Genomic DNA, 17,679 nt, shown 5'->3' on the forward strand with positions numbered 1-17,679 from the left:
AGAGGCGAGCAGCTCCATCCTAACTAAATTCCCACGTGGTGATGCAACGGCACCAGGGCAAGCTACGCTGCAAAACTCATGGCAAAACAACATGTTAAGTGGTGTAACAGAAGGATCCTTGCCAAAAAACGGTGACATCTCCTTGTCCAGGGTAAGCCCAGCAGCCACAACAGGTCAACTTGGACCTGTGAGATCACTGGTGTGAGTCTGGGTTGATCCATTTGGGAGATCAGGCCCAGGAAGGGGGTCGGATATGGTGGATTCTGCTGCTGCAGATCCTGCCCCCTTTGCCTAGCCCTGCCCAATGTGCCCACCCCCGTCACTGTTGTAGCCCTTTCCCCACTCCATTTGACCCTTCCCTGCTCCCCCCACCCTACCTGCCTCTGTGCTGGGTTTACCTGCTGCAGCAGGCGTCCCTTCAGTCGTCCACATGCACAGGAAGGCTCTGGCCTTCTTGCATAACTGGAGCGAACGTTTTGGCAAAGCACATTACAGTACTTTTGTGATTGCGTACACTGGTGGAATACGCATTCTGTGGAAGCTGCTAGTCAATGAGTCAACAATCACATCGGTTATTTATGCTTTCCGAGCTCTTATCACATCGGAGTGCTTTGCAACTCCCTACTCCCCCCCACCCAGCATTTTTTAAAATCTAAATATTAAAATGTGTATCATTCTGTTCTTCACCATTTTTGCAAATTCATAGGCATATTTCCATGTAAACCAGACCAATGTAATTAGCTTCAATGAGATAAGAAAGTAACTGGATTTCTCCCCCACTCCACTACCATTGAAATCAATTACTGTTTCTGGATTGTGTCCAATACCCCCCCCCCACACACACACATACATGGAGCTAAGAAACCTCCTCATGGTTGGTGTAAAAATGTGCATTTGCATAAAGTAATCATCCAATTACTAGGTCCAAGGTTGGAAAATGTGGCAACAGGGCGGTTAACGAAGGCAGTCAAAGGTTCCCCACCCCCCACTTCCTGAGTTGTGTGTTGCAGTTGTGATGGAACAGCTGTTATCCACTCCTTTTATTTCCTTCATCTTGACAAGCATAACGCAAAGTGCAGGATGAAAGGACACCGACTTTGAATATTTATTTGGGAATTGCAAAAACAACTTGGAAAAGGGAAGGTGTGATGGTTCTACAGCACATTCGCTGAATCATCTTTGTGTGCTTCTATCCCAGCCCAGTGCATACTGAAAACAGGAAAAGAAAATTTCTTACAGAAGTTCAATTAATGTTTTTCCTACTGGATTTTCAGTGAAAGATATGTCATCAAATATGCAGGGAAACATATTGGTAATTGCTCCAACGATCAGGTCCCCTTCCTGATAATACTCATAAGGGATATCATACGGATCAGTCATGGAACACAAAGCATTGAGGACCTTGCCCTCCATTTGAGGTGGCCTTAGGACATGAAGAAGCACCAGTAGCAACCCTGCCATCTCAAGAAAAACCTTGACGCAAAATCTCTCATCCAGTATCAGACAGTTTGCACCGCCATTTCTTTAGCCAGCATGTAATCAGTCTGTGGAACTCCTAGGCACGGGATGTGGTGATGGCGTCTGACCGGGATGCCTTAAAAGGGGATAGGACAAATTTCTGGAGGAAAAGTTCATCACAGGTTATAAGCCATGATGGGTATGTGCAACCTCCTGATTTTAGAAGTGGGTTACCTCAGAATGCCAGATGCAAGGTCTTCTGTTCTTGTGTGCTCCCTGAGGTATCTGGCGGGCTACTGTGAGACAAAGGAAGCTGGATGGGCCTTTGGCTTGATCCTGCAGGGCTCTTCTGTTCTTATGCATCTCCATGATTTAACACCATTCCTTGCATCTCCACAGTTTATCTGGATGAAGGGAAATGGGTGGAGTTCCCAGCTGATGGAGACCGATGTAGCCCCACATGCTTACAATCCCTCAGCTGATCCCTGAATGTCACTCAGTAGGTTATAAAGACCTTGAATCTTTCTGAATGGTGATGCACTTTTTACTATAATGACAGTCATTAAAAGACTTTGAGAATGTGTTAGTGACTCTGAGTGTCAGTCTGGCTGGAGTAGATCCACCATGGTTTGTGGTTAAGTGTTGATAATGATGCAAAATACATGTGGAATCTGTCAGGGGAAAACAGGAGCTTGGGCAGCTTGCTGGAATTACAGGTTTCAAAATCATGTCATGTTCAAGACTCCACCTGAAGCAGAAAAGACAGTATATTTGTCAATCCTCTGCAAAGCTTAGTGGGAACACATTTGGGACATGTAAGCTCTAGAGGACCCAGAGAAAGAAATCTGAGGGGTCAAAAAGGGCAGTGTGATGGAGGAAGAGAGTAAACTCAAACTTTGGGATAGAAATGGCGCTGATATTGCAGTATCTCTTTAGTAGAGTAGTGGCATTGCTCTACTGCAGGTGCAGGTGCAGGAAGTGCAGGCAACACTTGCGACACATACGGGGGGGTGTCACCACTACTGGCCAAAATTTTTGATATTTTTGAATAATACAGTCATGTTATATATCATTCAATGCGTATTTCCATACAGAATGCAGTGGAACAAACCGTGTTGAAATATCTCTATTCTATCAAATGTTATAGCCAAAGAGACAGCGCGGAGCAGGGTGGTGGTGCGTCCCCATGCCTACCGCCCAGAGCATTGTCCCACCCACTGCATGGGAGCAAGTCCATCATGGGGGTGATCTGCTGGTCTCCTGCACAGGGTGATGCAAACGCTAATGATGCCACTGCTGTAGAGTAAAAGAGTAATAGCCCAATCCTAATTAAACCCCAGCTGATACAGCTGTGTCAAAGGAGCATTTCTGTGTCTGCTAGACCTATGTCGTTGGTTTCAATGGAATAAGCTGTTTGTGACACTGGCTGGGCCACATGCTCTGGCATAGTCATGTTTATGGCAGTCATAACGCTTGTTTTGCTGGCGGAATGCACATTCTGCTGGTATGTGCCCATAGAATTCTGCCAGGGTTAAAATCCCAGTATTGACCCCAATAATATTTTGATTACAAGACAGCATAGAGTTCATTGTATTCCTTTGGTAATCTGCCCCAGTGTTGCCTTCCTAAGGATCTCTTTTGAAGCATGTACCCAGGCGCAGAACTTGAGTGCCCAACTCTAGTATAGCATGGACTTGGAGGGCAGACTGGCATTCTGAATGTGCACATTGCCTCTGTCTTGGATCAGCAATCTCCACAGTGCTGCAGGGCTGCATTCCTTTTCAGTCCTTCTTTTTTCTGCATACTGAAGATCTATGGAATACAGATTTGGAACACTTTATTCAGTCCATTGACCAACATATGCCATTCACAATATCCCCTCCTTTCTTTTCTTTCAAATGAATCCCAATTCAATCCTAGACCATGCCAGCCCATCCATGAGGCCAACTGAAGAAGATGCTTCAGAGCCCGATCCAGACCCATGCATGCCAACTGATCATCGGTATGCACTGTCTCAAATGCTCCATAAGGCATGTTTGCGAGTCCTTGCTATGGGCCCAGTGCCGGAGCCAGCCTGGACCAGCCCCTTACAAGGGCCCAGTGCCGGACCACCTGGTGGCGGAGAGCTGAGTGAGAGAGTGGGGGAGGCGGGGGAACGCAGATGGAGGGCGGGGAGTTGGTGTGGTGGGGGAGGGAGTGAGGTGGGACTGATGGAGCTCGACTCCACTGGATCCTGAGCCCTGTATGGAACCACATGGTCCAACAGGGGACTCTCTGATTCTGTGCTGGCTCAAGAGTCGTCGCAGAATTGAGTAGCCCCATTGTGGGGCTGCTTCCCTTCCTCGGGGGATGGGGACAAAAGTCCTCTTTCCCCAAGGAGCTACCACAGGCTGCCCAGTTGTGTGCTGGATGCCGCTGCACCCATTTTGGCGCCGCAGCTACCACAAGCTCCAGGCAGATCAGGATTGGGCTGTCAGGCGGCAGATGGGGGGGGCAGTCTCTCTCCACCAATTCGCTCCATGAATCCTTCTTCTGTCATTACTCCCTCTATTGGAAAAGAAAGTGTGGCACAGAGAGGAGGAGGAAATATGGAGGGAAGAGGTGTGCTGGGCTATAGTTTTGGGGAGTGAGCTGGCACCTAATCAAGTAAGGGGATGGGTGAGCATTTGGCCTGCCTTCTCAGGCATTAGGTGGTTCTGGGACAGCCCTGACCCTAGGTTTTATTAATGTGATTAAGGATTTCTGTTGAAAAGGATCAAATATTTAATTTTGGTTGATGGTTACTGCTGCAATTCTTCCACGAGAAGACTAATTTATATTCCTAGTTCTTGAAGTGGAGGTTCAGCCTTTAGAATAACAGCTCATATTTATGCCAATGGAACACTTAGTATTAGCAATTGAGGTTGCAATCCTAACCACACTTTCCTGAGAGTAAGCACCATTGAACAAAATGGTTCTTACTGCTGAGTAGACCTGGTTAGGCTTGTGCCCTGACTGCAACTATCACAGACAAATATTCATACCATTCTAGACAGGATTGCCAATGTACATGCTTGGGAATATAAAGAGGAAGGATTGGGGTTTTCTCTCTGCTTCTTGGGAGCAATTTGCCTGATTTGTTTCCCAAATTGAGATAAGATTTGAAAAGGGAAATCAGGCATTGAGCAAAATGTTCCTCTCGCTCCATAGATATGTGGCTTTTCTAAAATAATAAATATGATGCACAAATTTAAGATAGGAATATAACCCTGAAGAAGGCTACTAGCCTGCCATGATTGGTTATAAGACTTCTCAGTGTGTGTGTGTGGGGGGGGGGAGGGGATAGAAGTGTCTGTGATCACATTTCAATAGTATGGCCAACATCACCATTTAGACAGAGTTGGTATTTGAAATGTATACACAGTGCCATAGATAGTATACACTGTGTACTATACATAGTATACAATGAATATGTTTATTCAGAACAAAATTCCAATACTTTCATTGACACTTTTCCTCAGAAATGGACCTTTAAGCCGGGATCACTTTCTCTTAATTAGTTGGTCCTTGCTGTTCAGCTCTGGCCTCAATATAAGTATGTAGCACTTGGGGAAAAAGATAAAAACTAGCAATCCAGCACTAGAGGACAAAATGGAGAAGATCTCCACAGCCACTACATATTTTCCCTTTGTACTTAGGTAAGAGGGAACAAAAGACAACCAAATGCTGCAAAAGACCAACATGCTGAAAGTGATGAACTTGGCTTCATTGAAACTATCTGGCAGCTTTCTGGCGAGGAAAGCCACAGTGAAGCTGACAGCAGCAAGAAATCCCAGATAACCCAGAACACAATAGAACATGTTGAGCGACCCTTCATTGCATTCCACTATGATTGCCTCATCCAGAGAATGCATGTCCAAATCTGGGAATGGGGGAGCTGTAGCTAGCCACACAGCACACAGACCGGCTTGAATCATGGAGCAGGTAAGGACAATGGAGCTGGTCAGTCGTCTCCCCACCCATTTCCTCATCCTGGATCCTGGTTTGGTGGCCATGAAAGCCAGAACCACAGTGATGGTCTTGGCCAAGACACAAGAAACAGCCACCGCAAAGATGACACCAAAAGAAGTTTGTCTGAAATAACACACAGCTGTCTGAGGCTGGCCAATAAATAGCAAGGAGCAGAGGAAACAAAGCAATAGGGAAATGAGGAGAGAATATGTGAGGTCCCGATTGTTGGCTTTGACAATGGGAGTATTCTGACTCTTAATGAAAAGAGCCAGCATCAAAGCTGTGAGCAAAGAGAAAGAGAGAGCTAAGGAAGTCATAATCATTCCCAAGTTCTCTGAGAAGGAGAGGAAGGTGAACTGCTTGGGAAGGCATTGGTCTTTGTGCTTGTTTGGAAATTGATCATCTGCACATTTGAAACAGTCATCCATATCTGAAAAAGAAAGCACATGATATGTTAGTGTCTTAGGGCACAGTCTTAACCAGGTCTACTCAGAAGTAAGTTATATTTTGTTCAATATGGCTTACTCTCAGGAAAGTGTGGTTAGGATTGCAGCCTTAGTTTTCCTTCATCTCTCATCTTGTACCCAAAGGAAGCACATTATCTATTTTAGCTCTTGGTGTTCTCTCCAGAAAGTAGTTCTCATAGACGTGGCACTCCTATTTACCAAATCCAATCTAAGGTCCCAATCCTATTCAACTTTCCAGCACTGATATAGCTGCAATGCAGCCTGCAGATAAGGGAAAAGACATTCCTTTAACATGACTGCCCCTCCCCCACCACAGGATGCTGTGTGTACCCTATTGACATGGCTGCGTCAGTGCTGGAATGGTGGATAGGATTGGGCCCTAAGTCATTATATAGTAGGAATAAAATTTTACAGGTAGCTGAAAAATGATCTCGGGGGCGCCGGAACTTTTTTATATGACTTATGAGCCATGGTCTATTTATGACAGTGGATTTTGTGATCCACTGTCATAAATGCTATAGGGGCATCATAAAACCTGTGGCACTCTCATGCACTTTGGGGTTACCAGTACAGATTTCTGGAGGCCCCACACATGTGGCAGTGGCTGCAGGACAATGATACTGGAAAGGTAAGGTGGAAGAGGGGTTCATTCTTTAGAGGATTGAGATCGTGCTATACCAGTGGGCAGGTTTAGTGTCAGTTGGAGTGGATCTCAGCAAGTATCACACACTCTGGATCATATAATGTTTTCCCAGTCCCTCCCCCTTCCTCTCCACAAATGTACACCAGCAAAATAGTTGGTGAAGGTCCAAGGAGACCCCTTGGCAAACAATTCAACTTGACCATCTCACCTTTAACCAACTTTTGCCTGGAGCAATTGGAATATTGGGGTCAAGTGAAGTAATCTCTCTCTCTCTCTCTCTCTCTCTCTCTCTCTCTCTCTCTCTCTCTCTCTCTGGCCAACATTAAAGAAAATTTGTCCATGGCCATGAGAATCTGCAGCAGATTCAGTTGTCATGGACACAGTGTTTTGAGTTCTAGCTGCTAAGAAGATCTCTTGTTGGCCTGTCAGCATTAATCATGGTACCTCCTTTAAGAATGCCTCAAAAGGACTTGTGTCTCCTACCCTTCTGATCTGAAATCTTCCCATGTGCACATGGAACACAATCATAGCAACAAAATGGTTGCCCCTCCTTGGCTTTCCTGATGTAACCTGGATGGCAGTAGTCATTACACACAGCAAGAGGCAAGACCTATTCACAGCAAGAAGAAAACAAACGGTTCAATTATAGATGGTTTGATTATAACCTACCAACAATTCTGTGATGGCTTAACAACAAAGTTCACACCACATTCCTTCTGATATACAAGATGGTAGGGTGATGGTTACAACTAGAGGTGTTTGTTTCCGGTAAGATAGATTTACAGCCTAAGGGCGCAGTCCTAAACCTCTTTCCAGCACCGACATAAGGGCAATGCAGCTTTATGGAGGGTCCAGTGGATATTCAGTACAGGGCAGCAAAACCTAGCTTCTGAAAGTGTGAACAGGGATTCATGTAGAAATTTGAAATAGTAATTTAAAAAAAATCAAAATAAATACTCAGAACACACTTTAGCTTCAGTGAAACACGCTATTCATCAGTGGCCTCACTAGGAACTGCGAAGTGTGTGGACTGCGCTAAGGGACACCATCAGGTGGGTGACAACACTAGAAAATCTGGAAACCTTTTGGAAAATTTGTATTTATGAATTATAGCATCATATTATGTGCCATTGGAAAGGCAATGAATTATTTGCATTCTGTCAAAAGGTACGGCTAATTAACCAGAAAAAGGAAACACAATTGCTTCATGTAACAAAAAGTGGATTTTCTTGGCTCAAAACTGACCAGTGAGACTGATTGTTCCAAGAACCAATGAGGTGTTATTATGACACAGCAGGGAACCAATAAGGTGTTAGCAGGAGTGAGCTCTCATCCCCATGTCTCAGAGCTAATACTAGAACTCTTTTTCGGTTTTGTGCGTGTCATCAAGTTGGCCTGTGGCTTTTTGTTGGTTAATGATTTGTTGACGGACCTATTCTGTTATGTATTGGAATAAGTAAAGTTAAAGGGGGTGACAGCGACCCTAGTGATGCTGCTGCATTTAGGCAGTGTGTATGATATTGAATTTATTCTTTATGGTCTGGTATGGGAAGAGGTCCATAATGGGAGTGACACAATGAGCTCTCGCACCAGGTGACACTAACCCAGTGATGCCTCTGTTGCGCATTGTGATTCCTGCATATCAAAGTGAGCAATGGTGGATCCATTCTGATATCACTGTACTGAGGACAGATTTTCCTTTGCTTCCTGAAATGTAATGGCATTTAATGCAAAATGTTGGCTGGTAAATCACTCTGAAAGTCTATGTTCCTTTAAAGTGAACACCCTTAAATGTTCACAGCCCGATCCCAACTGAATACCCCCTGGAACAATGCAGTCCTGCCCCTGGAGTACATACTGCATCCCGAAGGGGGAGGTAATCACGGAGGTCTCCTTGAGATCAAGGAACATTTGTTCCCTTGCCTCAGGGTGAGCCTCCACTGCCATGATGGGTCTACTCTGATCTACACTAGCAATTTTGCTGGTGCAAAACTGAATGGACCTGGGAAGGTATATAAAGGCTGGCAAGAGGGGTAGGATACAGCTCTGACACCAATACTGCTCCCTTCCCAGCCTTGACTCACCCCTCCTCACTCCAGTCTCCACACCGTTTGTCCCCTTTCCACCCTGTTTTAAGGATCACATTACCAGCACCCCCCCTCCCCCCCCCCCAAAAAAAAACCCACTAAGCTTTGGCAGTATCTCTAAAACAAATTCTGCATGCAGAGTGGCAGGGATGGTCAAGGGTCACTATTCAAGCACTTTTCTACTGAAGTTTGTATCTCACACTTCCAGTTGAATCCCACCTGATTGAACATGCTGTGCCATGTGATGGCCTCCTCATTGATGAACAACTCTTTGCCTGGAAGAGCCTGAGAATCCGTCCATCCTATTTTCACTTTTACTAAGCTTTGGTTTGGGAAAGTCACCCAGTTGATGACATCAAACCCAGCAACCAATTCACCATTCTCATTAAAGAGGACAGTGTCCCCAGCGCTATTGTTAAATGAGATGCTCCTCAGGAAAGGGTGAAGCTAGATTGCAAGAAGCAAGGGCACATTTTAGAAAGCATTAAAGTCTGAGCTATGAAGCAGGGCAAGCCCAGTTAAAGACTTCCCCCTGCCGTGAATTCCATCAGGATCCAACCGTATCTAACTTTCCAGCACCAATGCAGCTGCAGTGCAGTCCCATGTCAAGAGAACAAAAGTTCCCTCATCTTGAGGAGGCCTCCTTGGCTGCCCCCACCAACACAGGATGCAGTGCATGGCCAATTGGCATGGCTACATCAGTGCTGGAAAACCGGATTGGATTGGGACCTAAATGATACTAGGAAACCCGTACTCACCCCCCAGCTGCGAAATGGGGATAACAACACTGAATGTAGAAGATTCTTATATGGATTACCTCAGGATAATACATATAATTACTGAGGAATGAAGGTATCTTTGCAAGGAAGTTTATGAAGAGAAGGATTACTATGTGCACATCTAGTGCAATTCTAGTCTACTAGACACTTCCGGTTTTCAGGAGGAGCCTTGCGCCCATTTTTCTATGCCTCTGGGAGCCCTGAGGAGGGCTGTACAGGGCTCCCCACACCTCCTGCAGCCTCCAGCATCCCCACTTAGTTACAAGTAAGTTGAAAGTGCTCCCTCTTGCCCCCTTTACTGACGCGATCCTGGGAATCACATTGTTGCCTCTCCCTTTCTCCCGCCCCTTAAAGGGACGAGGGAAGCATTACATGAACTGGTGGGTTACGACCCACCTGTTTGAGAACCACTGCGCTAATGCAATTCAGTCATCACGCCCAAGAAACAGTATCCATGAGAAGATCACTGTTCCAGATGTGAAATTTTACCTGCCATGCTTGTACGTTCAATTGACCCTGTCTTCCTCTACCAATCTTTGCAGTGAGTTCTGTCTTCAATGTGTACGTCTTATGCAAAGCATGTGCTATGGCATAGATAGCATTGTAGATGCTGTAGCTCTGACCCAACATGCTCATTTCAAAAAGAGTTGGCGGGATACTTTCCAGCTTCTCTTGCCCAGTGCAGATATTCATGCCCTCTTTGTCTTCACTGGAATAAGGAAATAAGCAATTGAAAGCCTGTTTCCTGAAGATCCTGAGGAAGCCGTCTCCTTCAGGAGAGTCGGGATGTAAAGCCTGGAGGAACTGTGCAAAACCCAGAACCTTGTTGGAGTGAATAGCAAAAGACAAGGCGCCATCAAAGATCTGTATATCATAAGCCCTGTACAGTGTGTGCGCAGCAAAATTCCAGTGGGCTGTCATTATCCACACGATACCAACTGAAAACTGTGTAATATCCTCAAATACAGAATACATATATATCAACCATGTCAAAAATACTATGGTCTGAAGACTTGCATTCACAATGTGCACTCTGACATTGGAACTCATTATTGAAGTAGCCTTGACCTTGAAGGACCCAAATGAACCAAATGCATCTATCGCTCGAGAGATAACTGGTATCCTTTCACTGAATGCTGCACAGATGCCATTCTGGGCAAGCATGGACATCAGGGTCTGCACAAACTTTTCTCCATTCTCATCATCTGCTGTTATGAGCCCAACCCATGTCCATTGGAAATGCAGAAGTAAATGCACTATCCCTCTGTACTGATGTTCTTCACTGGGGACCATCCGGTAGAAAGAAGGGAACTGGGTTTTAACATTGAGTACTGGAGCTGTTACACAATAAGCAATCTAAGGAAAACAAAATCACAATTACAGCACAATCCCAAGCAGTCTATCAGCTGACGCAAGTTCCTTGCATTGGTGGAGGAGTGTCGCAAATGTCCTGGAATGCACGTCTGCAATGAGGAGTTGGGAGGCCATTGCAAGGGTGCATACCGACCTCCTTGCACTTGGAGGGAGGTTGGACCTCTTTTGCTCCCCGGAGCAAGCCCCAAACCCAGTGAGTTCTTGCTGGCTGATTCAGGTCAGCATGGGGGTCTGTGGCAGGTTGGGGAGGACAAAACTGGGATGTTCCAGGGCAGGGGATGGCAGGTGGTGGTTGGTGGGCCTGTAGGTGGGCCGGGGCCAGGAGGGGGATAGTGCCAGGTTCCAGGACTTAGGCTGCATCCTAACCTCCCTCCCTGGAGGCCCAGCCTCGTGACATGCTGCTTGGATCTGTGCCACCTCTGCATTACCCAGAGTAAGGGAAATAGATTCCCCTTGCCCCAGATTGCATCACAGCCAGTCCCAACACCACACTGGGTACAGGGCAGGCCAACTGGCCTGCCTGATCCAGCGCAGGTTAGGATCGGGTTGTCAGAAACATACTTAGGGCCCAATCCTATGTATGCCTACTCAGAAGTAAGCCCCATTATAGTCAATAAGACTTGCTCCCAGATAACTGTGGATAGGATTGCAGCCTTAACAATAAGTTACAATGATTCCTTTCCAATATCTGCTGCTTTGAGACACTAGAGAAAATCCTGAGGTTTCTTAAATATGAATTTGAAATAATGTTTCCTGCATAATCCTATACATGTTTATTCAGAAGTAAGGCCTGCTATACTTCCTCCTCCATATACAGGAAGATAAACATTCTCCTCACTTAGCATATCATTCTTTTCACTGCTATTTGTACATAACTCTTTTTTGCTTATCCTCTTTTCAAGGAAAGAAAAAAAAAAGATATTAAGGGCCCAATCCTAACCAATTTTCCAGTACTGGTGCAGCTGTGCCAATGGGGCACACACTGCATCCTGTGATGGGGAGGCAGTAACAGAGGTTTCCTTAAGATAGGGGAATTTTTTTTCCCCTTCCCTTGGGACTGCATTGTGGCTGCACTGGTGCTGGAAAGTTGGATAGGATTGGGCCCTAAAACAGCAATGAAGGTAGTATAAAAGTTTAATATTCTTTCAAATGGAAAAGCTTCACGGCCCACACAGTCATCCTACCTGCGGTATCTTGAAGTTCTCTAAGACAGTAGCCATGTGACGGGAGATTTCAGAGTAGTGCCCCCCAACGACAGCTATCAAATTCTTATGCTTGTCACATCTGAAGTTAGGAATGATCTTATTCCAGGTGGAAAGAAGTTTTAGGGTGTTCTGATAAGTCATTCTTTCACTTGCATAACTGTTGTAAATTTGGAACCCCAGGCTGACATTGGGTAAGATCTTGGGGTTGGCATTGATCTCTTTCACAGCAAATACTAGGGACACAACATGCTGGTAGAATTTTGGTATCCCACTAAAAAAAAAAAAAAATATTTTTCAGGCAGATATTGAGTCAGATATGAAGGAGCTATTTGTGAGCATGGTATTGTGTTTGCTGGATTGAAATGGATGTATTTTCAACAAGATAGAAAACAGAAAATGCATAATTATCATTGAAATAGTTCAGTGTTTTAAATGTCTAAATAGAAGAACATATTTAGTGAAATGTCTAATATAAGAACACAACTCAGGCTGCAATCCTGTACACACTTTCCTGGGAGTAAACCTCGTTGAGTATAAAGAAACTTACTTAAGATGAGACATACAAAGGATTGCCCAGTCAGTCTAAACTACGTGTAAGTCATTAACCCCTTCCCAGAAAAAAGGGAAGTAAGACACAGGTTTGGATATTAGGGCCACTTTATTACAATATAACAATCAAACTGCAGCAGGGATTAAACTCAACCACTAAGGCTGGGAAAGAGCTCTCAGTTATCCCAATGTAATGAAGGGCGTAGCCATCTAAGCCAAGCTCAGGCTATGCTCGAGTGAGTTGTCACCGTCAATCCCAATGGGTCAAAACGGCAGGATATCATCAATGCCCCTCAGGTAAACCCTAAGGGCAGGGTGACCAGATATCCTCTTTTTCCAGGACATGTCCTCTCTTTTGGCCTTGTGTGCTGGAGAAGAACTTAAATGTCTTCCTTTTCCCTGTGAGCGGGCCACTGCCCTGCAGGCAGTGCATAGGCTTCTTGTAATTAATTAATCATATGTAATAAATTCTATGTCAAATACTTTTAAATTTATTATCAAGTAATATAGTATTTAACTAGCCACATGAAATCAATATACACATGTTTTTAGCTTTTATTTTGTCATGTCCTACATTTTTCTTGGATGTCTTACATTTTGGTTTCCTTGTTCTCTTTTGTGGTTATGACATCTGGTCACCCTGCCCAAGGGAATAGAGCTGATTCATTCCAAGGAACTTCTAGCCAACCTCACCAACCTTGTGGGAATCATGTATGAGCGGTCCTGGCACTTCCCCTGACTTTGTTCATCTTAGCATAGACACCACTGAGATAAATCTACCTACCCAGCATGCATGATACCTGCCAAAGTGACCCAACCCATAGCAAGTCTGGGGCAGGCAAAAAAGCTGCTAACACAATGCTATCCTGCTAAGAGTAAAAAATTCCTACCTGGCCCCTAAGAGAAATAGTTATTTTGTACAAATGCACAAACATATAGAAGAAACACAAGAGACATTATCTGCTATTTAAAACTGACATTTATACTCCATAGGTAGAAGCAGCCTAAAGTGATTTTATTTTGGGGGGACCATAGGATTTCTAAATCAGTATTTTCTCTATAGCTGATTGGGTAAAATGACAGGGAGTTGAACCTTGCTTGGAAAGGTGTCCCCATAGTATGGAGAAGAAGTTCACTGAAGGCTACAGGAAGAGAAGAAAGTAGGAAGGACATGATAAAAAACATGGAGTTATGTGATGTGATAGGGAAACAAGTAGGAATACAGAATGGGTAACAGAAGGTAAACCAAATGAGGCAATTGCTAGACAATCTTGCAGTAGGCGATTCATATACAATATTTAACAACATTGGATGATTGCTATTAAAACAAGACATCTGCACAATGTTTTCTGAAAATGCCACTGCTTCTGGCCCAAATCCTAACCAACTTTCCAGCATTGACACAGCTGTGCCAATGGGGCATGTGCTGCATCCTGCAGTTGGGTGGCAGTCATGGAGGCCACCTCAAGCTAAAGGGAATGTTTGTTCCCATACTTTGGAGCTGCATTGCCCTTATCTCAGTGCTGGAAAGCTGGTTACGACTGTGCCATCTGTCACATACCTATAGCATCACCTCTTTCTGTCCCTATTGGAGCGTAGTGAAAGTCAGGGAGGAAAGAAAACTATTTCCTTACATAAATTCATTTATAGTTAGGTTGTTTGGGTTGGCAGTGAAAGGTACTTCATCAAATAAGCAGCCAAACAGAAAAACAATTGATCCAACGATTAGGTCTCCTGCTTTGTAATACTCGTAGAGCAGCTGGAAGGGATTGATCCTGGTGCACATATCACTGTGTGGCTTGCCTTCAGTTTGAGGTAGCCACAGAAAGAGCAACAGAAGCATCACTGATATTTTGGGGCTAATCTTGATTTAGATAATCCAACAGCTGTGCCATCCATCTCTGGGAACGATGTGGATGAAGGGAAAATGACTCATCAGAGTCACCTCATGCATATCACTGGGTAAAGCTGTGCTCTTTTTTCTATTGCCTCAGAAATGTTGTGTTGGGTTTGGCCAAATTAAGGATGAATCCTAACATTTAGAGGTGATTATGGGTATCAAGTCAAGTCCCTGGAGTACTGTGCTGTTCAAGGCTGCACTTGAAGCAGAATGGAAATGAAAACAAGTTCATCAGATCTCATTAAAACATAAGAACAGCCCCACTGGATCAGGCCATGGTCCATCTAGTCCAGCTTCCTGTATCTCACAGCGGCCCACCAAATGCCCCAGGGAGCACACCAGAAAACAAGAGACCTGCATCCTGATGCCCTCCCTTGCATCTGACATAGCCCATTTCTAAAATCAGGAGGTTGCACATACGCATTATGGCTTGTAACCCGTAATGGATTTTTCCTCCAGAAACTTGTCCAATCCCTTTTTAAAGGCGTCTAGGCCAGACGTCATCACCACATCCTGTGGCAAGGAGTTCCACAGACCAACCACACGCTGAGTAAAGAAATATTTTATTTTGTCTGTTCTAACTCTCCCAGCACTCAATTTTAGTGGATGTCCCCTGGTTCTGGTGTTATTTGTGAGTGTAAAGAGCATCTCTCTATCCACTTTATCTTTCCCTTGCATAATTTTGTATGTCTCAATCATGTCTCCCCTCAGGCGTCTCTTTTCTAGGCTGACAGGCCCAAACGCCATAGCTTTTCCTCATAAGGAAGGAGCCCCAGCCCAGTCTCATCTTAGTTGCACTCTTTTGCACCTTTTCCATTTCCACTATGTCTTTTTTGAGTTGCGGCAACCAGAACTGGACACAATACTCCAGGTGTGGCCTTACCATCCATTTGTACAATGGCATTATAATATTAGCCGTTTTGTTCTCAATACCTTTCCTAATGATCCCAAGCATAGAATTGGCCTTCTTCACTGCCGCTGCACATTGGGTCGACACTTTCATCGACCTGTCCGCTACCACCCCAAGATCTCTCTCCTGATCTGTCACAGACAGCTCAGAACCCATTAGCCTATATGTGAAGTTTTGATTTTTGCCCCAATGTGCATGACTTTACACTTACTGACATTGAAGCACATCTGCCATTTTGCTGCCCATTCTGCCAGTCTGGAGAGATCCTTCTGGAGCTCCTCACAATCACTTCTGGTCTTCACCACTCGGAAAAGTTTGGTGTTGTCTGCAAACTTTGCAACCTCACTGCTCAACCCTGTCTCCAGGTCATTTATGAAGAGGTTGAAAAGCACCAGTCCCAGGACAGATCCTTGGGGCACACCGCTTTTCACCTCTCTCCATTGTAAAAATTGCCCATTGATACCCACTCTCTGTTTCCTGGTCTTCAACCAGTTCTCAATCCATGAGAGGACCTGTCCTCTAATTCCCCGACTGTGGAGTTTTTTTAGTAGCCTTTGGTGAGGGACCATGTCGAACACCTTCTGAAAGTCCAGATATATAATGTCTATGGGTTCTCCCGCATCTACATGCCTGTTGACCTTTTCAAAGAATTCTATAAGTTTTGTGAGGCAAGACTTACCCTTACAGAAGCCATGCTGATTCTCCCTCAGCAAGGCCTATTCGTCTATGTGTTTTGAGATTCTATCTTTGATGAGGCATTCCACCATCTTACATGATATAGACGTTAGGCTGACCGGCCTATAGTTTCCCGGGTCCCCCCTCTTTCCCTTTCTAAAGATCGGTGTGACAATTGCTATCCTCCAATCTTCTGGCACTGTGGCCATTTCAAGGGACAAGTTGCATATTTTAGTCAAGAGATCAGCAACTTCATTCTTCAATTCCTTAATAACTCTTCGGTGGACGCCATCAGGGCCCGGTGACTTATTGATCTTTAATTTATCAGTGAAGTCTGAAACATCTTCTCTTTTAACCTCTATCTTACTTAATTCCATGGTCAGGAGGGGCCGCTCGAGCAGCGGTATCTGCCCGAGGTCTTCTGCTGTGAAGACAGATGCAAAGAACTCATTTAATTTCTCTGCCATCTCTAAGTCTCCTTTTATCTCCCCTTTCTTTCCTTCACCATCCAGAGGGCCAACGGCTTCTCTGGTGGGTTTCCTGCTTCTAACATAATTGAAGAAGCTTTTATTGTTCCCCTTAATGTTGCTGGCCATGCGTTCCTCATAGTCTCGCTTGGCCTCCCATATCACCTTCTTACATTTCTTTTGCCACAGTTTATGTTCCTTTTTATTCTCCTCATTAGGGCAAGACTTCCATTTACGGAAGGAAGCTTCCTTGTCCTTTACAGCCTCTCTAACTTGGCTCATTAGCCATGCGGGCACCCTCCTGGATTTAGTGGAGCCCTTCTTTCTTTGTCATATACACCTCTGCTGGGCCTCTATTACTGTTGTTTTAAGCAGCCTCCATGCACTCTGGAGAGATTGAACTCTTTTTACCTTCTCTTTCAACCACCTTCTAACCAGCCTCCTCATTTGAGGGAAGTCTGCCCGTCGGAAGTCAAGGGTTTTTGTGAGAGATTTGCCTGGTATTCTTCCCCCAACGTGCAGGTCGAAACGGATCGCAGCATGATCACTGTTCCCCAATGGCTCCATAACATTGACATCTCTAACCAGGTCCTGAGTACCGCACAATATTAAATCCAGAGTTACCTGTCCTCTGGTGGGCTCCATGACTAGCTGCTCTAAGGCACAGTCATTTAGCATGTCAAGGAATCCGGTCTCCTTTTTGTGACCAGAACACAATTTGACCCAGTCAATATGAGGATAATTGAAGTCCCCCATGATTACAACCCTGTCCCTCCTTGTCACCTCCCTGATCTGTTTCCTCATTTCAAGGTCCCCTTCAAATTTTTGGTCTGGAGGACAATAGTACACCCCCAATATTACATTGCTCCACAGAGATTCTACAGTGGAGTCGGACCCACCTTCAATCTCTACTTTGCTGGATTCTATCCCCTCCTTAACATAAACGTCCACCCCACCTCCAACACGCCCCTGCCTGTCCCTCCTGTAGAGTTTATAGCCTGGGATTGCGGTATCCCATTGATTCTCCGCATTCCACCAGGTTTCCGTTATGTCCACTATGTCAGTGTTTTCCCTTGTCACCAGACATTCCAATTCTCCCATCTTTGCTTGGGGACTTCAGGTATTTGCATAAAAGCATTTGTACGTGGAATGCCCCAGGATGGGCTGCTTATTCG

General features: G+C 44.9%; 1 protein-coding gene across 1 annotated transcript; it reads right to left on the reverse strand.

Annotated features, from left to right (window-relative positions):
* Positions 1-4,979: 4,979 nt before the first annotated feature.
* Positions 4,980-10,345, reverse strand: LOC136653265 (vomeronasal type-2 receptor 26-like). Its single transcript, XM_066630174.1, has 2 exons — positions 9,955-10,345; positions 4,980-5,878 (listed from the first exon to the last, which is right to left on the reverse strand). Exons 1-2 carry the CDS (start codon positions 10,343-10,345, stop codon positions 4,980-4,982), a joined length of 1,290 nt encoding a protein of 429 aa, XP_066486271.1.
* Between the last annotated feature and the right edge of the window lie 7,334 nt (positions 10,346-17,679).

Source organism: Tiliqua scincoides, chromosome 5 (assembly GCF_035046505.1).
Source record: "Tiliqua scincoides isolate rTilSci1 chromosome 5, rTilSci1.hap2, whole genome shotgun sequence".
Taxonomy (NCBI): Eukaryota; Metazoa; Chordata; class Lepidosauria; order Squamata; family Scincidae; genus Tiliqua; species Tiliqua scincoides.